General features: G+C 36.2%; 1 protein-coding gene across 2 annotated transcripts in view; it reads left to right on the forward strand.

Annotated features, from left to right (window-relative positions):
- Nucleotides 1–21,900, forward strand: part of st18 (ST18 C2H2C-type zinc finger transcription factor) — a gene marked incomplete in the record, with an annotated part of 67,013 nt that extends 45,113 nt beyond the window's left edge. Inside the window, 15 exon segments of one of the 2 annotated variants that reach the window (XM_024274258.2) lie at nt 2,269–2,359; nt 2,442–2,534; nt 2,934–3,142; nt 3,304–3,503; nt 8,373–8,618; nt 10,592–10,701; nt 11,204–11,266; nt 11,540–11,608; nt 11,782–11,844; nt 14,158–14,238; nt 15,348–15,569; nt 17,608–17,693; nt 17,768–17,871; nt 19,823–19,969; nt 20,097–21,900. In XM_024274258.2, coding sequence (XP_024130026.1) covers nt 2,269–2,359; nt 2,442–2,534; nt 2,934–3,142; nt 3,304–3,503; nt 8,373–8,618; nt 10,592–10,701; nt 11,204–11,266; nt 11,540–11,608; nt 11,782–11,844; nt 14,158–14,238; nt 15,348–15,569; nt 17,608–17,693; nt 17,768–17,871; nt 19,823–19,969; nt 20,097–20,237 — 1,925 coding nt within the window. 2 annotated transcript variants of the gene reach the window in all.
- Nucleotides 21,901–22,431: the final 531 nt, after the last annotated feature.

Below are 22,431 nucleotides of genomic sequence, written 5' to 3' on the forward strand. Positions count from 1 at the left end.
TTACAATTTACAATCAGCCACAGTAGTTGAAATCCTCTTAGTTACCCCCAAAGACAAGAAAGGCACGCCCGGTTCAAATAAAAGATGTGCGGGAAACTTTTCAAATGGATTTTTTCCCTCCCCTTTTTTCCCTTTTCTCCGTAATGTGTTGTAATGTTTGAATCCCGACCCCCCCCTCACACACACGCATTGCCGATTGTTAAGTCATTTCAATGTAACTCAAAAAACGTTCAACATTAAACACCAATGTTACAAAAGGAACAGAAAAAGTAATTAACTTTTTCAAAAAAGCATATGCTCTTAGACTGGAGGCAGTATTTGCAAATCAAAGGGCCTGAAAATGCAGTATTCAAAATAAATAGACAACTCCAACAAACTAATTGGAGGATATGTGTGGGGAAGAAGTTTCTAAGGATGCAGCGCGGACCTTTAACAACGCATTTGTTTTTGAAGAATATAATCATCCGCCTTGTTTTGCCCGTCTGTGCACTAAGCTATTTACATTTCAGCCACATTACAGCAGGGAAAAAAGCCGTTTGCTTTTTCCCTTTTCCTGTCTTTCTAGGATCTTTTTTTTTGGAAACAGAGCAGCTATTTTAATCTGAAATGAAAGCATGAAAATGTGTGTTTTATTTTTCCAAATTAAATGTTTATACATGTATTTGTGTGCGTAGAGACTATCTTTAAAGACCCAGTTTGATTGAAATTTTTAACGTGGCTTTTTTTTCTGATGATGAAAAATTAAGCTTAAAATTGAGTATTTCTTCATGAAAATTGTTGTTACAAAGGAGTAGACGAAAAAAATTACGTTTGGAAAAAGATCGTATTTGTAGAAAAAAGTACTCAATTTGGCGAAATATTGCAGTATTTTATTTGGTGATACTTTAAAAAATAGGCAAGACGATATTTAATTATTTATGAGCGTCCTACTTTTGTTTTCCACTTAAACCTTTATTTCCTCAAGCATGCTTTTAGAACCTTACATTCATTCTGTTTTTCTTATACTGAAAAACATTTTATTTTGGAAATCAGACAACATTGACTGTTCCCTTTAGGAGCGAATATTCATTGATTTATCAAAAGAAAAGCAGCTTAAATTTTCTTGGGTAAAAGTCACTTGTATATGAGAGACAGTTGTAGTACTTAGCATTGTGATCATTAAAGAAAATACATTTCTACTATTTTATTTACACAAAAGTTGCATTAATATTCATACTCTTATTCATACAATCATTGTGAAAAGTTGTTCTGGTACAGTCTTGGGATATATCAGGATATGTATCGCGATACACGTGTAGTGATACACATACATGTATTGTGATGCACATATCATGATGGACGTCTCACAATATGTATCAAGATACAGAATACAATGTGTTGCGATACACAATACGATGTATCACTATTCGCAATATGATGTATGATAATACGCAATGTGATGTATCACGATACATGATACAATCTATCACGATACGATGTATCGCAATACACGATACTATGTATCACTATACGCGATATGATGTATCACGATACAAGACACAATATATCACGATACGATGTATCACAATACTCAATACGATACATCATGATACGCGGTACGATGTATCACGATACGATCCATCAAGATAAGATGTATCACGATACATGATGCAATGTATCACAGTACGCGGTATGATGTATCACCATATACGATAAGATGTATCACGATACACGATACGATCTATTAAGATAAGATGTATCACGATACACGGTATGATGTATCACCATATACGATAAGATGTATCACGATACACGATACGATCTATTAAGATAAGATGTATCACGATACACGATACCATCCATCAAGATAAGATATATCACGATACATGATGCAATGTATCACAGTACGCGGTATGATGTATCACCATACCAGATAAGATGTATCACGATACACGATACGATGTATCGCGGTATGATGTATCACGGTGCATGATGCGATGTATCGCGGTATAGGATGCAATGCATTCCAATGCATATCGACTCTTCCCAACACAGACCCCTTGTTAAATTCATTTGGTGGGCTATACGCTTCCTGTCCTGAGCTTTCAGCAACTGGGACGGGAAGAGGGGCGGGCTTGCTTTATATTAGTTCTCCACCCACAATTCTTCTGATGAACTACTATCAGAAACTATGTCCCAGAAAATGACACGTTTTTGATTTTGGCTAAAAAAGCAGATCATCAGTAGATTTATTTAAACTTTACTAATTCTATTTATGTATTTTGTCAGTTCTGGCCATGCACGAAAACGTCCTCAAGTGCCCCACGCCGGGGTGCACAGGAAGGGGTCACGTCAACAGCAACCGTAGCACCCACAGGAGGTACGAGACAGAAACCAGCCGCCGTAATGCTCCGTGTTTTTCACTGAGATGAAATGATCTGACGGGTTTTCTCCACCACCAGTCTCTCAGGCTGCCCCATCGCTGCTGCAGTGAAAGTCTCCAGACCTCAGGAGGAGAGCCTGAAGTGCAGACAAACCCCCGACCGCTCGCCCAGGTACAAACCCCACACTTCAAACCACTACACTTCAGCTCAACAGGAGCCGAGAATTCACCAAAAAGACGACACAAACCGTCCTTTTCATTTCCATTTCCTGAGCCCAGCTGAACACACAAGCTTTCCAAAGCAACGGTTGCCGGCCCTGTGAGTTCATCTCGATTAGAGATGATAAAAGAGCAGAACTCTTTGTTCCCCGTGGATCTATCTTGGGCAGACTGCCCACTTCCACTATATTAATTAGTCTGGCAACCTGGCTGTGGATCTACAACACACATCACATCCCAGACTCTGTGTCCAAACGCGTTGGCACCCCCCAATGCTTAAGCACAAAATCTAGATTTTAAATTGAATTTCCACAGAACTTCATGACGGTTTTTTCTTTGTTTGTTTTTTTAGGGCCATCGGTTTGATAAAGAAGTTTGAAATGAACCAGCTCAACTACAGACTCTCTCATCCAGTAGCCACCTTGCAAACGAGCCTCACAAAAGATCTGGACAAGTACAGCAGGATCCGTTTTGATTACGCCAGCTTTGACGCGCAGGTCTTTGGCAAACAGCCCCTGCTCGGGACCCACCCAGAACAGGAAATGCCCCTTTACCCCGACTGTAAGTTTCATTCATTCTGATTCTGATGCAAATCCCATTCTAAGGAACTCCCCGTCCGCTCTTTGTGTCCCGAATCGGAGCATGAAAAGTGTTTTCAGTGTTTGGGTCTGAACACCTGGCGTCCCACTAACTAAACGGTGCACTAATTGCTTGCATTTTAGCACCTCAACAGTATCCCGGCTTTCTTGGTGCTCCAGGTGGCCGCCTGCCCGCATCTGGTCAGCACAGCCCGCTGAGTCCATTCAAGAAGGAGGACGATCCGCAGGCCACCGCCGCCACCGCCGCCATCCTCAACCTCTCCACTCGCTACCGGAAGAATGCGGAGGCTGTCGCTGGCCGGCCTCTGGCGACCACAACAAAGGTGATCAAACACTTAGAAGAGCATGGCACCAAAAGATTGAGCAAAAACGAGGAGTCGTCTGAAGAAAATAAACCATTTAAAACTCATTACATTTTATTTCTTTTTTCCTCATTTTTTGGAAAACTCTGTATTTTGTTTTGACATCAGCTGGCGTGTAAAAACCTTGAACTGCTGTTCTGAAAATGCATCTTGCCCGCTGCAGATGGCGGAGGATATTTTGCTTAGTTATATGATCCAGGATAGGCTGTGTGTCTACACCAGATCGTCTTTAAAAGCATCCTTGAGGATTAAGCCAATCAGCTAAAGGAGTTAACATATCAGAAGTTCAATTCACACAAATCTTCACAAGAAAAAAAATAAAAATGCTGGATTTGGATCCAAAAGCGTCTCACTTTCTCCAACATTGTTTATGATTCGACTTCCCTCTCAACTAACTTCATGATTAATATTGATCACATTCTGTGGGTTACATACTGTACTGTAGATGATTCAAGGTTTCCACACCTACTCAACACAGATCCTTGTCTCCCAGCTTGTTGAGCTGAGAATGTGGCCCTGTACCAGGTACCAGCCCACTGAATGAATAAAACAGTGTTAGCAAGTTAATCATCTGTTCTCGTTTACAGCTTAGTTGTCTTGGATAGACGTACAAAACCAAGAACAGCTTTCGTGTCTGAAGAGGCGACCATATTTAGAGTGTTACATCTTCAGATTTTTTAACTTGCATGAATATCAAGTATGTTCCTCTGAATATGTGACTGTGTGGAAAGCAGTTAGATTTCAGGTTCATTCATTTTAAAAAACAAACGTTTTGATCGGATTAAATCCACTCTATTAAAATAAAGAAATTACCGTATTTTATGGAGTAAAAGTCACAGTTTTTTTATAGTTCAGCGGGATCCGGCCCTCTGGATCATTTTATCTTATTGATATTAATGACCCGATGTTATCTTGTACTTATTACTAATTTGCATAGTTTTGACAAAATCTATTTTTATGGAGAGTAAAATATTGCAAGTTATTTAAGGTTTAAGATGATTTATTCTGGAATAATATTCCTGCCTTTTATTATTCATAATTATGTTAAAAAGTTATGGTTTTAAAACATTCTGTTAGCTTTTTGGACTATTTTGGCTTTTACTAAGATTTTTTTAAGCTACTTTGGAGTTTCAGCTACATGCTAGCTGTTTTGGCTAATTTAAGGTTTTTTAAAGTTCTTAGGCTGTTTTGGAATTAGGCTAATATTTACGTACTAGGTGTTTTGAATAATTTAAGCTTTTTTAAAAGTTTTTTAAGTTATTTTGGAGTTCGGCTAATATTTACACGCTAGCTGTTTTGAATAATTGAAGCTTTTTTTTCATTTTTTTAGGCTATTTTGAAGTTTAGCTATTTTTTTAGCTACATGCTAGCTGTTTTGACTAACCTACATTTTTTTCTTTTTCTTTTTTTTAGGCTAATTTGGCATTTAGCTAATATTTTAGCTATCAGCTTCAACGTTTTTAGCTATCAATTTCAGCATCTTCAGCTATCAGCACTAGCATCTTCAGCAGCCAAATTTAGCTTACAGCATTCACACTAGCATTATTGGAGGTAATGCTATATATTTAGTTCATAATTATGTTAAAAAGTTAGTTTTAAAGCTTAAAGAATGTAGTTTTAGAGTGTTCAATAAATGTTTATCCTGTTCAGCCTAAGTTGTGTTTTGGATTTTGGCCCTTTGTGAGATTGAGTTTGACACCTCTGGTTTAGCCACTTATACTCAGGAGCGACTTACTTTTGTAGTTTTTTTTTTTTAAGACATAAATAGGCTCATATATTTGTTATTCATATTTGTTATCTTTTAGCAGTTGTTTCCACTAACAACCACTAGAGGGCACTGCATCAGTATGTAGCTAAACTGAGGCCAATGTTAATTTAAACCCAAATAAAACAAATAAATAAAAAAATAAAAAAAATGTTGTTTGGCCAGAAAAAATGTAAAATGTCCAAAACTATTTGCTTCTAAAATAAAGTTCATTATTTTCAGCTTCAAATGTTCTGTTTTTTAGTTTTCAAAACCTAAAAATTTCAATTTCAATGCAATAAAACTCTGTTTTTTACAGCTGTCGTGGGACAATTTCTGACTATGATAAAACAGGGAAAAAGCAGACATTTTCTGACCGTAATTACCACAGTTCTCAGAGTCAGTGAACGCATCGGGACTGAAGTTACCACCCTCATCGATTTTGATTGGTCCTTCATGTTAGCCCCGCCCCAACGTGCCACAACAGGGCCAAAACTTTTGAAATGGAAATTTTTCAGATTTGAAAAAAAAAAAAAAAAAGTGAAAAAGAAGTTTTTAAATTGAAATGTTTTGAAACCTAAAAAAATAACAATAAGCTGAAAATAATTAAATTTATTTTGAAATAGCAAAAAGTTTTTATATTGTAAATGTTTTTGGCCAATATTTTTTCCAATTTGTTTTATTTGGTTTTCAAATAATATTGGCCCCGAAAGAGAAGTGCCGTCCAAAACAAACTTGGAAGAGAATCTGATGGTTTTCCTCTTAAACGCTGATATTTTTCTCATACAGATCAAAAGATTAGTATTATTGTGTTTATTTTATTTAGCTAGACTTTCCCCCCAAATGTACGACTTATGTATGGTTTTCTTCTTCTTGATTAGACAATTTTTGCTCTTGCGACTCCGGAAAACCTGGTAGTTCCGATTGAGATTTTTAGCATGGGATAACTTTTATTACCCCCAACACAGTCGTCAAGTTTTTAGCACAATAAAAACCACAAACACATCTGTCAGCAGGGAAACTTATGCCACATTAAGCTTTTTAATTTTTGCAATAATAATGATGACCTAAAACCAGCAACTCCCCCCACCCCCAGCTGCCATCTTGGTTGTTGTGTGTCCTAGAAAACAGATGACACAGCTGTCACTGCAGAACTACACACCAGTGATTATTATTTGTGTGTGCGTGTGTGTGGAGCAGAATTAACGCTGGCTTAGTTTAGTACCTTGTCTGGTGTGAGATAACCACAGTTTGCATTATTTAAAAACACTGTTTGCGTTTCAAGTCACTTTTCATGTTTACAGGGAAACGCTGTTGAGGTTCAAGTTTCTCCGTATCGTCGCTGTCGTATTAATGAGCTTTCTTACTGTCTCATTTACATTCCTGTCTGTGTAATTAGGCGACGCCTTCTATTTTTATCCATGTTTTAGCTTTTTTTTTGAGCAACACTTTTACATAGGACAGAGGTTGGCAACTTTTAACAGTAAAGGAGCCATTTGGGCTCGATTTCTACTGAGTCTTACTTTGGCCTTAAGAAATTATTTTTCATTCATCACTTTCTTTTTTTTAAATAATAAATATGAATAATGTATATTTTTTGGTATGAGCAAAAATTATAAAAAGAACCTAGCATCTCTCAAAATGTGATTTAAAAGAAAACTACATTTGACAGAAGCTCAAATAACTTATTTTCAAAATAAAAGACGCTCTGTGCCAAACAGGATCATCTCAGTGCAGCTCTGGACAGATAGTAACCAATGTTGTGCAGCACAAGATAATATGTGCTTTTAACTCATAAAAGATCAAACTTTTTACCAAAGTTTGCTTTGCATATAAAATCTGTTCATTCTGGAGGTCGATCAAACAAGACGTCTTCAGGTCAACAGGATGTAAAAACCTAGTTTATCATCTATGTGAACCTCACCCATCAATTTATACATTTAACTGATCTGAATTAAATAAATGCTAATTGAGAAATTCGTTGTTTTTTTTTTTATTTATTTCGTTTTTTTTGCTTTTCCCCCTTTGTCCTCAACAGTCTTACACTGCTGGGTTTTGTTATTTTAGTTTGGGGTTGGACCTTGGTAGTCTTAGTTTGGGGGCTTTGTTTATTTGTTTGTTTATTTTAGGGCTGCAACTATTAGTCGACTAATCGAAAATTAAAATGGTCGATAAGTAATTTAATAGTCGATTAGTCGTTACTTTATATTATATGGAGTCAGAGTATTTTGGTGTTAAGGTTTTTAATGCTATTTTGTAGTTTAGCTAATATTTCAGCAATATGCTAGCTAAGTTGGTTAATTTTAAATTTTTCTTTTTTTTAGGCTAAAATAGATTTTAGCTAATATTTCAGCTACATGCTAGCTATTTTGGCTAATTTAGCCTTTTTAGGCTATTTTGAAGTTTAGGAAATGTTTCTGCTACATGCTGGCTGTTTTGGCTAATTTTAACTTTTTCTTTTTTTTAGGCTAAAATAGAGTTTAGCTAATATTTCAGCTACATGCTAACTATTTTGGCTAATTTAGCCTTTTTTGTTTTTAGGATATTTTGAAGTTTATGAAATGTTTCAGCTACATGGTAGCTGTTTTGACTAAGAGGCTTTTTTCAGTTTGTTAGGCTAATTTGGCATTTAACTATTATTTTAGCTGGCTTTCAGCTTCAGCGATTTTAGTTATCAATTTCAACATCTTCAGCTATCGGCACTAGCATTTTCAGCGGCCAAATTCAGCTTACAGCATTCACACTAGTATTATCACAGGTAATGCTATATATCTAGTTTTTAGTTGGTTCAAAGTTAATGATGGTTAACATGTTTGCTTTACATCCAGTTCGCCCATGACCCGATTAGTCGAGTAATCGGAAAAAATATTCTGTGATTAGTCGACTATTAAAATAATCGTTCGTGACAGCACTATCAGGCAGCCATTAGCAGGGAGCTGCTGACTCTGATGGTCGACATGTCTGGTCCATGACTTATTTTATGTTTTTGGTCAAGGAGCCACCATGGAGAGATAAAAGAACCACATGTGGATCTGGAGCTGCAGGTTCAGATCCTGACTTAGGATATCCAATGTCTGCGTCTGCAGGACATGCCCATCGAGGTGGACGAAAACGGCACTTTGGATCTGAGTATGAAGAAGTGCAAAGAGAACGGAAAGGCCCAGAGCAAGACGCCCCCAGAAGCCCCCCTGTCTCCTCCTGAGTCGGCCGTGGCCAAAGGCGGCAGCGTCCTCATCGGCCCCGCCTTCTACCAGCCGCTGTGTGACAGGGACAGCTGGGAGAGCTCCATGCCCGTCCATTTCAGCAAAGCTCACATTTTACAGGACAAAGAGGTAATCCATCTCTCAATAAATACAAATCCTAAAAAAAGGATGTGGGAGCTCTTAAAAATAAAAATATCTTTATTGGAAAAAAAATTAAAAGTGAACTTCTGTGTTTTTATGAGGTTCTACAACTGCATTGGACAAAAGATCCTGTCAGAACAACTTCAAAATATAAACTAAAAGATATTATTTTCTTGTTAAAAGTGAAAAAAAAAGCGGCAGATGGAACTAGTAGAATTTGTATTGTAAGATTTCTTAAAATAAGTTGTAAAATAAAACAAAATTTATCTTGAAATAATCTATGAACACTTTCATTAAGGTCTATTGTTCTGATAATTAAAAATATCAAGTCATAAATAAAATATGTATTACTATAGAAAGTTTAAATTGGTACAAACTGCAAAAGCAGATCCCAAAAAGATCTTTTTAAAAATGTGCAAAGAAGAAATCAGGAAATGGGTGAGAAAAATCATCTTACCAAAAACTATTTAAAAAATTAACTCACTAAGACATTTTTTTTCTCAAAACTAAGATTATTTTACTTCTAAAAATCTTTCTTAATGAGATTAAATTCCTTATAAGACATGAAATAAACCTTTTTTTTTCTTGAGATAAGGGTCTCTTTACGTATTAAGAAGTGTGTTTACATACACACACAGATTTCACACATTTCCCCCTAAAAAAATAAAAATATTAAAACAAAATGTTATTTGTTGGGAGTCTTACAAAAAAATAAACAAAGACAAATTATTAATACGTACAAAAGTATAAAAGTTCAAACTGAAAGTGCATGGCAATAACAAAGAAACAGTTAAAATACTTACAAATAAATCAGGATGAATATCCTGTTTTAAGTGTCTTAACCGTCCAACTATACTTTTTTCTAAATCAATTAAAACAAGACTAAATTACTAAATTATGAAGTTTGTTATTTTAACTTTTTTATTAATTTAATAGTTTGTTTTTCTTGATCTGATCAGAACTGGATTACAAAAACTAAGTATGGGTTGCATTAAATAATTTTCCCCACTCCTTTCAAATTTAATTTGACTTTGCGTAATAATTATTATATTTATTAATCAAATGTGACATAAGTTTGTCTTTGTTTTTTTATTCTCTAATCAATGCATTTAATTATTTTTGTAAGGAGTTTGAAAAACAGCATGTTTTGTCCCCTATTGTCCACAATTTATGCTAAAAAAAAAAAACTAGATCAATCCTAAAATAAAACATAAAAAAATAGATTTTTTTCTTCTTTCTTGTTGCAAAAATATGTTTTAATTTACCCGAGAACGCTTTTACTATAAAGTGTCACACCATCACTTTTGTCGGGTCATTTTTGTCTGATATAATATATCCAATAAAATATATTTCTTATAAAAAATAGATCAGAATATGACAACACGTGACAAATTAAGAGTTTTTTTTTTTTTAATTTTCAACTGTGGTTTATGTAACAAATTGAAAATAAAAACTTAAAAAGATCCTCAAAAAACGCTTGAAAATGACTGAAAAATTAGAAAATTGAGAAGAAAATATCAAAAAATAAATAATGATACTGGAATGTTTCACTCATTCCTGTGACATTTGAGATTTTACTCAGAAAAATTCAACATATTTAATATCTTGTCTATAAAAAAATCACCCGGTGATAGTTAAAAAGAAAATCTAGATTTTGTTGTTCAAAATAAGAAAAATTCTGCTTTCTAGAGAAAGTAGACTATTATCTGACCAAATCTAGACTCTTCTTGTGTTTGATGCTTTAAAGATTTAAAGTTTCAATCTGTGTTTAGATGGCTGCACATCACAAACACCTTTCGGATTATACTCCACATTAAAACTTGCTCCTAATCTTTTATTTCTTGCACTTTAACCCCCCACATCCCCTAAGAGTATTACTCCAGGATTACATTCATCATTCAGTTTGAGGTCACAGGAGAACGACTTCTGGTCTTCAGGAGAGCCGGTTTCTGTCTCCGCAGGACGACTACGAGCAGATCTCCTTGGAGGACCAGCACTATCCAGGAGACGGCAGCATGCTAAGCCCCAAAGCCAAGCTCCTATTACGAGATTCAAAGAAAGAGCTTTTGAGGTACGTGGGCTGGAGCACGCCACGCATCTCGCCGCATCTTTAGTCGTTCAAGTGAAAGCTGATCTTCCCTTTTTTTTAAGTTGGCAGATGGTCGGTATCAAAAAACAACAACAAAAAATAGAGAAAGTGTAACTTCAAACCGAAAGAAAATTTGATTTAAGTGGGTCGAAAAAACAAAGCATGAAGCTCACTGTGTTGTTGGGTTGTAACTGGTATGTCTGCAGGTTCATGTGGAGAAGAATTGTATCTGAAAGTGAGTTTTTTCTCCCTGTACGTCCCGTCAAAGCTTCTAGTTAGAGTGCATGCTCTGCCGGGTCTCCTCACCAGAACAGTAGTTCCTGCAGCACAGCCTCAGAGACGCTCAGCCAAACCAGCAGTTCCTACTAAACTTCTCGCTGTACTAACTCCCCATTCACTTTGTTCAACAAAGATTTTTAGTTTTTTTTTTTTTGTGGGACGTGGAGTGACCTGCATATGAAATGCTCTGTGTCCCCCCCCACAGCTGTCCGACCCCGGGGTGTGACGGCAGCGGCCACGTGACGGGGAATTATGCATCGCATCGGAGGTGCAGTAATTAATTACGTTCTCATTAGCAGCAGCTAGAAGACAGCGCTCATTGTTTAATCATGCTCCCTGTTGTGGATTTTATATTTATTTATTTGTTCAAATGACAACTTTTTTTCTTTTATTCTTAAATGCGGTGACACAAAAAAGCTTTTTCATGTGAGAAAAAACAGGCGTTGTGTAAATACGTGTCGAGACATTGTATTCAGATTATTTAATTCGGCTGTGATCAAAGAGTGAATTAAAATGACTCTTAGCTCTTTATCCTCTCTAGTGTGTCTGGATGTCCCCTGGCTGACAAAACACTCAAATCACTGATGGCAGCCAACTCTCAGGAACTAAAGTATGTGTTGTATGATTTCCCCACAGAAAATGTTTGTTTCTTGTTTTCCTCCCAACAAGACATTATGCAAGATTTCCACATACTTAACATGTTTTTTTTTACTGCTTTTCTGCGTATTAGCATGAATCCGCTGCTGTAAAACGCACCTGGTGTCTGTGTCTCTGAACCTGCAGGTGCCCAACACCTGGTTGTGATGGATCTGGACATGTGACTGGGAACTATGCTTCACACAGAAGGTAACGGGAGAGAAATCATCACAGCCGAGCATGAAATACATTTGTCAGATGCACAGCGTTCAAACAGATGGTGAAAATCTCACTTTTTTACTGCAAACACGCTGCACTTTTCCATTTCTTGCTTCTTCTTCTTTTTTTTCCCATCCCTCACTCCCTCCTGTCTGATACAGTTTGTTTGGATGCTCACTTTGTCGCTTTGTAAGCATTCACACTATTGTGATCTTGTTTCTCTTTAATTGTGTGAATGCTTTACAACATTCACACTATAGTGATTCTCCGGCTTCTTTCGTTTTTCGGCACGTAAAAACTCAATTCCACTTTCAGCGGTTTCAGTAATCTGGATATCAAAACCTTCAGCTTATTAGGGATATTACTGCTTGTACTTTGGATTTTATAAACTTTATAGTTTTTGAAATATTGAGCAAATGAATGAGAAAGTCTTCAAATTTCAAAATTTTAAGTAGATTAGCAACAACTTTAAATAAATTCATGGGATCTTTTTTCCTCTTTTATAGTAATTTTTAAGCAATTTGGCCTTGAGCTGTTATGTTAGCATTATGCGAGCTCACTTGGGTAACTTAGCATCTACTGAGGTATTTTTATGCTGTTTTTGAGTTTAACTAATATTATAGAAACTATATGCAATATACTAGCAATTATATGCTAATGTTTTTGTCTAATTTGTTACCTACTGGGTTTTTATAAGCTAATTTAGAGTTTAGCTTCTATTTTAGCAAAAGGCTAACGTTTTTAGGCTAATTTGTTTTGTTCTCTGGCTTTGATAGGCTAATTGAGAGTTTAGCCTCTATTTTAGCAACATGCTAATGTTTTTGTCTAATTTGTTTTCTACTGGGGTTTTTATAAGCTAATTGAGAGTTTAGCTTCTATTTTATCAACAGGTTAACGTTTTTGGCTAATTTAGTTTACTGAGAAATGTTATGCTATTGTGGAGTTTAGCTAATAATTTGTTCGCTTTTTTGGCTAATTTGTTATCTACTAAGGTTTTTATGCTGATTTGGAGCTTAACTATATTATAGGAAATTTATGCAATTATATGCTAACGTTTTTGTCTAATTTGTTTTTTACTGGGGTTTTTATAGGCTAATTTAGAGTTCAGCTTATAATTTAGCAACAGGCTAACGTTTTTGGTTAATTTTGTTTACTTAGAAATTTTAGGCTATTTTGGAGTTTAGCTAGTCATTTGTTAGCTTTTTTGGCTAATTTGTTATCTATTAAGGTTTTTTATGCTAATTTGGAGTTTAACTAATGTTGTAGCAACATGCTAACGTTTTTAGGCTAATTTGCTTTGCTCTTAGGTTTTTATAGGCTAATTTAGAGTTTAGTCTCTATGTTAGCAACAGGTTAACATTTTTGGCTAATTTAGTTTACTTAGAAATTTTCGTCTATTTTGGAGTTTAGCTAGAATTTAAGCAATGTGCTATCTTTTGTGGCTAATTTGGCCTCCAATAAGGTATTTTTAGGATATTTTGGAATATGTTAGTAACATACTAACGTTTTTGATTAATTTGTCTTCTACTTAGGTTTTTATAAGCTAATTTAGAGCTTATCTTCTGTTTTAGCAACAGGCTAATGTTTTTTGCTAAGTTAGTTTACTGAGGAATTTTTGGCTGTTTTGCAGTTAAGATAGTGTTTAAGCAACGAGCTAGCTTTTTTGGCTAATTCGGCATCCACTGAGGTTTTTTGAGCTAATTTGGAGTTTAGCTCATATTTAAATAACACACTAAATATTTTTGCAAAATTGGCATGTATTAGGGATTTTTCAAGCAATTTTATTACAAATTTTTCAGAAATTTAGGTCAACTTCAGCGCTCCTTCACAGTTTTTTTAACTACATTTCAGTCATTTATCAAATTTAACATTTTGCAAATAGCTTTTGCATTTTCAGCAAATTCACTCATTTTCAGCAAAAAGCATTCACACTAGCAGTATCGCAGCAACGTTTCTAGTATTATAGTTTGTCTTTTTTGGACTAAAAAATCTCAAGCACACTTTCAACAATTCATGCAATCTTCAGGAGAAGGGTGCGTGTACTTTTGGTTTTTACAGATTTTACGGTTTTTAAGATGTTGCGCAATTTGAAACTTGTGCAATATTGGTATCAAAACGTTCATGCTTGTACTTTTGGTATTGGTAAATATTACATTTTTTAAGATTTTATTCAACTTTCAGCAAATAGCTATAGCATCTTCAGCGACCACATTCATCAAAAAAGCATTCACACTAGCTTTATCGCAGCCAATGCAACTTTTCTAGGTACCAACAGATTTCCTTCTTTCTTTTGTCTGACATCAGCTTGTCGGGGTGTCCACGCGCCAGGAAAGGAGGTTTGAAGCTCACACCAAACAAGGATGACAAAGACGAGCAGGAGCTTAAGTAAGAGCTTTCTGGCCTGTTTCTGTTCCGATAAAAACAAAACAATAAAGCGGAGTGAAACTGCACCCTGCCTCTGCGCATCATACCTGCAGGCCATTAAGTTAAACAAAGAAAATAATTCTTCTCTTGTCCTGACATTAGCGAATTATTTTCTGTCGGATTAGCATCATGTTTTGGTTGGATTTTCTGAATAGGATATCTGGCTTATCACTGAGTGCTTTCTTTATAATTATAGAATATTAAGAAAAACGCTGCACAGCCGATGGCTCATTCCTGAAAGTGTTATTGGAAAAAAAGAATAATGTAATTGATTTGCAGTTTAAATCCAAAGTCAGACATACGAGCCCCTGTTTGCTTATACATCTGGACCCTGATTTTTTCTTTTTAATTACTAATGCAAGGCCGCGAGCTTAGGAATTAGACAGGAGTAGATCTCATGCACACGAAGAGAGAAAGGGCCAGAAAGGGGGAGGGTAGCAAATGTCCCGAGATTATTGTAAATAGTGGGCCATATGGTCCGCCTCCATTGTCTGGGTGCCTTGCATCAAGCTACCCTACCTGTGGTAGATGCAAGTAATGGCAGCGCTGCTGTTGTTTTGTCCTCTAAGTGCTGCAGAAACAAAATGCTGAAACAGGCTTTTTCGGCAGCATGCGTGCCATTTGTATCATCTCAGGCGACCTTTCACCTTTATCAATAAGGGAATGGGTTAGCCACCTCCAAATTACATTCTTTCGCATGAGGGGAAACATGACAATTATCTGTAATTCATGTCACTCCATTACTGACCTGCAGGAGAAAAAAAAAAAAAAAAAGGCCTGAAAATGCAACTCTTAATGATATTCAGCAGGAGTTGTGCTGATGTTTTCAGGCACAAATATCACCCAAACAGAGAGGATTAGTAACTTATAGTTAATGTGATTATTTCACGTATAGTTTGGGCAACTTTAATCATCATTTGGGTGGATTAATCAAGATAATGGTGGGCAAATCTTCCGGTCTAGTTGCTGAAAGGGAGCGTTCGTAGTAGAAATGTTTGCTCTGATGAGCTAAATGCAACCTGGCTGTGTTTTCTGTGGCGCACCAACGCCTGCAACTCTTTGTCTGGTAGATGTCCAGTAATTGGATGTGACGGACAGGGCCACATTTCGGGAAAATACACATCCCACCGCAGCGCGGGCAGTTGTCCGCTGGCTGCCAAAAGGCAGAAGGAGTCGTCCATCAACGGCCTGCCCTTTGCCTGGAAGACCAATAAACAGGAGCTGCCCCACTGTCCCCTGCCTGGCTGCAACGGCCTCGGACACGCCAATAATGTGTTTGCCACTCACAGAAGGTGAGCTCGTCTGCGTTTTATCGTTAAAGTCCCCTATGATGATTTTTTTTTTTTAAATGTCCCCAGTAGTGTTTTAATGGACTCCATGGACGGAGCTGTGTGACGTATGTCCACTTTGAAATAAAACCGCTTGTTTACTTCCGGTTGCGGCTAGGGCTGGTGTTGGTTATAATTTCCAGAAATCATTCGATTTGATTCACAAAAGCCTGAATCGATTTTTTCAATTCCTTAATTCAATTTAATTTTGAGTTTACACATTTTTACAGATTTGTTTAGAAATACATTAATAATCTACTATATGTTTTAAATATATTTATATTAATCTAAAACAGTTCACATATTGTATAATGTATCAGTGAAATAATGAGATTGTTAATATCATACAGAGTTACATTGTTTCTCAAAAAAAAAACAATAACAAAAGTGTTCAGATCATTAACATTGTAAACATTGTTCTGCTTCTTCTCCTGGAGGAAGTTTCAGTTTAGCCACTAGGTGGCGATCGCGCTATAGGATTACACCTTATTCCAGAAGAAGAAGACAATATGAGGAAAAAATATTGTTTTAGACCACAAATGATTATTTTAAAAAATATTTCCTTAAAAGATTCAGGAAAATTCATATGAAAATGTTCATTTAATGTATGTTTACGTCAACTGACTGTTAGCATTAGCCGTCCTATGGGAAATTCTATTAAGCGTTAGCATCAAGCTAACGGACTTTAGCTTTTTGTATTAAATCGATTTAAATTTTTTATGAATCGATTATTGATCTCTTAAACTTAAATCTTTTCAAATTGAATAATTTATTTTATGTACCTAGCCCTAGTTGTGGCTTTCTATATGCGTCGACTTAGCAAATCTCCGAGTACTTTCCCTGGTTATGTCTAATTTGCATTATTTCTTACATTGTATGTATAAACAGAACATTTTATGTGTAAACAAACTTTGAAGTGACTTTCACACTAATAATCTAACTGAGGGGCCTCTGCCTTCTTCATGGTAGCAGCGTGCTAACGGGCATCTAGCCTAAGATTTAGGAAAGGAATCACGTCTCAGACCGATTCTACCTGAAACTGAAAATTATATTTTATACACAAACTTAGAAACACTCGGCTGTGGAGTAAATGAAACAAGTCATAAAGAAAAACTCACCGATAATTAGATATCTTTCATGCTAGTTAGCATTAGCCTTAATGAAAATGATAACAGTATTCGCACGTAATTTTCTAAATACTGCAGTCAGTTCTGAACTATTTTTCGTGGCTGCAGAGGAAAAGTTAAGGTTAGGATTACAGTTCCGGTTCGGGTTAATGCTCCAAATGTTCCTACTGCGTGACCGCTAACAGGACTCCATTAAATACTGCGACCAGTAACAACATTTAGCTTTGGATGCACTTAAGATAAGTGAAACAATGAAGCAATATGAAGTCTTTGAGCTGGTCGTGCGCAAATACATCTAAATAACATCAGCCTCAGCGAGTTACCTTCAAAGTTTACTATGTAGGACGACAGAAACAATTTAAATCCTTTTTGGACTTTTATTTTGAAGTATTTTGCTAGAAAAAAAAAACAATGCGCCTAATATTGTTTATAGTGGCTCTTGGTAGCTCCACAAGACATCTTTTATACTCAAAATACTCCACAGTTTCCATGTAAACAATGATCCACTGCCCCAACCGGGAGTGACTGAGCGGTCTTATACTGAATGCAGAAGTAGGTCGTGCTTATAGCTCATTATGGTTACGTTTTTAACCAAATCCCTCAAATTAAATGTCTTAAAAAGCCATTTTTCATCTTGATCTGAAGCCTCTGTTTCCAAAATTGAAAATTAAAAGGAGAAATATACAGAAATGCAAAAATATTTGTTCTCTTTCATTAGAAAAATGCCACACATACATGTTAAAAATTTAAAAAACATGATTTTCATCAGAGGGGACTTTAAACAATACGACCACCACAGCAGCTTGACTCCAAACGTGTCTGCCGAGGTTCAAGGTTTTTGGGGTTTCTAAATCTGTCCCGACCCGCTCCACCAGCTTGTCCGGCTGCCCGCTGAACGCACAGAGCATCAAGAAAAAGCACACAGAGGAGGAGATGACTATCAAGCTGAAGGCCAGCAGCGGTAAGTAAAACCGGACGGTAAAACACTGAAAATGAAGAAGATCACACAAAAACACAAAACCTCCTTTAACGCAGGCGTGGAAAACAAAGACGACATCTCCCACCTGGATCACGAAATCAAAGAGCTGAACAACTCCAACATGAAGATAGAGGCCGACATGATGCAGCTGCAAACCCAGGTAAGGATCTACTACTGCTGGAACCAGTACTCCAGTACGCCGATACTCACGATTTCATAATAAAAGCACGAATATTCGCAACGACCAACGTCCAGTTATTTTTAACTTGTATAATTTTGACAAAATATATTTTTATTGAAAATTATTTAAGGTTTAGGTTGATTTATTCTGGAATAGGATTCCTGCCTTTTTAAAATGTGTAATTATGTTAAAAACTTAAGGTTTTAAAGTTTAAAAAATTAGCATTCTGCTAGCTTTTTGGACTATTTTGGCATTTACCAAGATTTTTTAGGTTGTTTTGGAGTTTAGCTAATATTTCAGCTACATGCTAGCTGTGTTGGCTAACCTAATTTTTTTTTTTTTTGTTTTTAGGCTAATTTGGCATTTAGCTAATATTTTAGCTGCTATCAGCTTCAGAGTTTTCAGCTATCAATTTCAGCATCTTCAGCAGCCAAATTCAGCTTACAGCATTCACACTAGCATTATCACAGGTAATGTTATATATCTAGTTCATAATTATGTTAAAAAGTGTTCAATAAATGTTTATCCTGTTCGGTCGTGACCCAATGTGTGTTTTAGATTTTGGTCCCCTGTTTGATTGAGTTTGACGCCTGATGTCACCAGAAGTAAACAAATTTTGTCTGTAAAGCTTCTGGTTTTCAAAGTAAAACTATCCAGAGCGTTTTTTACGTTCATAGTTCCACTCACTGACATAACTTTTTGAAATAATGAATTAGCGATCTTGTTTACATTCTTTTGGCTATAGTAACTCTTCAACAGTTGACGGAATTATCTGAAGCAGAAAAACGCAGCCTCACGCTGATATGCTGCTCTGCACGGCTGAAGGGAGGATGTAATCAACGTGAATCAGCTGATTCTGTCGCGGAATAAAATACTTTTTATACGGGCTCTGGACTTATATATCGCTAGCTCGATACAGATTAGCTTGTTAGTATGCAACAGATGAGCTCCCACCTCGCTACAGATGAGCCCGCTAGCTCGCTACAGATGAGATTGCTAGCATGTACAGATGAGCTTGCTAGCTCGCTACAGATTAGCTTGTTAGCATGCTACAGTTGAGCTCGCTAGCTCAATACAGATAAACTTGCTAGCACGATAGAGAAGAGCTTGCTAGCTCGCTACAGATTAGCTTGTTAGCATGCTACAGTTGAGTTCGCTAGCTCAATACAGATAAACTTGCTAGCACGATAGAGAAGAGCTCACTAGCTCGCTACAGATTAGCTTATTACTATGCTACAGAAGAACTTGCTAGCTCAATATAGATGAGCTCGCTAGCTCGCTACAGATTAGATTGTTAGCATGCTACAGATGAGCTCGCTAGCTCGCTACAGATGAGCCCGTTAGCATGCTACAGTTGAGCTCGCTAGCTTGTTACAGATGAGCTCATTAGCATGCTACAGATGAGCTTGCTAGCTCACTACAGATTAGCTTGTTAGCATGCTACAGATAAGGTCACTACTTGCTAGCTCAATAAAGATAAAGTCTCTAGCTCGCTACAGATTAGCCCATTAGCGTGCTATAGATGAGCTCGCTAGCTCGATACAGCGGGCTTGCTAGCTTGATACAGTGGCGCTCACTAGCATACATGCTGTCCACTTGGCTTTGCTGGCTGGGATATACTCCTGAACTTAACCAGAAGGTTGACAAAAAAATGTTTAAAATGACAAACACTATTTCTTTCTATTTAAATCTTTGTGTTTTTATCAGTTGATTCTGATCTCCTGTTCTACATAAAGGTATAAATGATATTGATTTAATACAAATAATTTACATTTTCATACAGCCAGTAAAGACAGACACATAGAAACAAACGTATGAAAAAGTAAGAATCGTGAGTCGATTCGTGAATCGGAGCCGTAGTATCTGCTCCCGCGAGTTCGCCCTAAAACCCGAAGTTTTGAGGTGACGCCTCCCGCTTTGTCCCCGAAAGCAGATCTCCTCGATGGAATGTAACCTGAAGACAATCGAGGAGGAGAACAAGATGATGGAGCAGCACAACGACAGCCTCCTGAAGGAGCTGGCCCGCCTCAGCCAGGCTCTGATCAGCAGCCTGACAGACATCCAGCTGCCTCAAATGGTACAGTAAGACTTGACCTCCCCGCAGCCCATTATGTCAAATCTGTCCTGAAAGAAATCTCATTTCCTTGAAATCGTCGCGTCTGCTGTGCCGCCGTCGCTAATGGTCAACATGTTTTTGTTTGCAGGGACCCATCAGCGAGCATAATTTTGAAGCCTATGTGAACACATTAACTGATATGTACAACAACTCGGAGCATGAATACTCTCCGGAGTGCAAGGTCCTCCTGGATAATATCAAACAGGCTATTAAGGGCATCCATGTTTAAGCTGCAGAGTTACCCCGGGCTTTCTTCGACTCGCTGTAATGGCTGTTTGTGTGAGGCGAGGCTTTTTGGACGTGGCGTTTCCCGGCACAAACACTGCACTAAAGGGGAAAAATAACAAAAAAACAAAACTACCAGCTGGAATTTGTAACGCTTTTCCTGTTTCTGCATCTTCTAGAATATGTTTCCCCCCCGGTGAGATTTTTAACCCCCTCTTGCACTTGATTACTTTGTATTGTTTGCTTGATTTGAATCTGTATGTGTCATTCCTATAATATTGCTATTTATTACTATATTTGTTCTATTTATTTCCTGCTTTTATTTTGTAAATGCTTAATATTTGAGGACTTTTCTGCAGACAGAGAAGCACATTCCAGTTTCACGGCAGACTAGAGTTGAGTCACCTTTTATTTATTATCATTTGATCATAAGTTGGAGCAAAAACGTACCAAAACGACACCATATTCTGAAGCATTGCTTTCGCCTTCTTCATTGGAAACTGAATGTATGATAAGTGAGATAAAAATCAGAGGCAATGCAACTGTACTGTAACTTTTTTCTACTCATCCAATGAAAGCTGGATGCATCCAGGAGGTGACGCTGCGCTTGAACGCAACCCCGTCCCCACTCTGCATCGCAAAGAAGAGCACGACAAAAGGAAAAAAAAAAATCACTAATTCACTTTGTCAAGATGTCTTTCTTTTTTTTAAAAAGTGTATAGATAATAAACTGCCTTCTGTGCACACGCGCTGTGCATATAGTATGTGCCTAAATGTATATGATTCCATAAAAATATACAACAAGTACTATGTTTTGTGGTAGGACAGTATTATGTGAATGGTGTCTAATTTATTCTACGGTTCTTTTGATAGGAGGATGAATTCCTGACGACTGTTGGAAACTGTTGTTTTAGTAGCTGTAACCTCAGAGATTCACTTCTATTTTCATTTCTGAGAAAAAATATTTGTTTTTATTTCAAAATTTCCCGAAAATAAGCCTTAATATTTAACACAGTTTTTCATTTGTTTGGAGCACAGCACCCAGTTTAGTTTCAACTGTTGAAAACAATAAAAAATAATATATAGAAGTTGATTGGTTTTAAATTAAACATTTTTATTTAGCATAAAAAAAGGGAAACGCTCATTTCACTGTACAATATTTTAAGTTTTACTTTCACACAACGGGAATCCACCTACTAAAAATAAACATCTGAGCAATACATTTTTCATTCCAGCAAATAAACAAAACAAAAAATGTAGCCTAGGAAACTTTAAATACAGTAAGTAATATCAGTTCCACCAAAATACTCTGTTTTTACGAATCAAAAACTCGAATCCGACTCTTAAAACCTAACAATCCTTTAGCATTTAATTCCTAAAACCACACATTGTTTGCTCAGGAAGTTTTGTGAATGATATTTATATATTTTTTTTCTTTTCCCTGTTAGTATTTGATGTTTTGTAATGTGAAATGCTTTTTTTGTGGAACAATATTAGAATACTATGAAAATTGTACTGTATTTTCTTTTGAATTCAAATGTAATGCTTTTTTTCAGTTAAGGTAGTTTGTAAATTGAAACTTCCAATTACTTTTACTATTTCATAATAAAATGATATGCGCTGTGTTGTACAGTTTGTGTATGGTAGTAATAAACTTTTTAAATGGTTGTGTGGTTTCCTGCACGCTCTGCTGTAGATCCTGGACGCTGCAATGTCGCCATCTGGTGGTGAATCTAACACATTACACGAGCGCAAACTGCTGTTCGTTTTTTGAACATTTTTAGATCTAAGCCTCACATTTACTTTAATTTTATTACTTTTTTTGTTAAATAATAAAAAATGTATGTGTAAAATCTAAAAGAATATACTAAAAATTTTTATATTTTAGGGTTTATTTTGTCTAATCAACCACATTTGAACACATTTATAACTTTTGAAAAATTACAGTCCATCTATACATTAAATTGAAAAATATTTCCTAAAGAAATAATCAATAAACAGATTTATTTCAAATATTTCTACCATAATTTTTACATTATTCTTTAATTTGTGCTGTTTTTGGACATTATAGAAAAACACAGACATGATAACTAAATTTATTCATGTATTTATGGATATTAATGGAAAAATGATCAAATAAAAATTGGAAAATAAGGAACATCTACAAATTAATCCAAAACTATCAACATTAGTTACAT

The sequence above is a fragment of the Oryzias melastigma genome, linkage group LG17 (genome assembly GCF_002922805.2).
Source record: "Oryzias melastigma strain HK-1 linkage group LG17, ASM292280v2, whole genome shotgun sequence".
Lineage (NCBI taxonomy): Eukaryota > Metazoa > Chordata > Actinopteri > Beloniformes > Adrianichthyidae > Oryzias > Oryzias melastigma.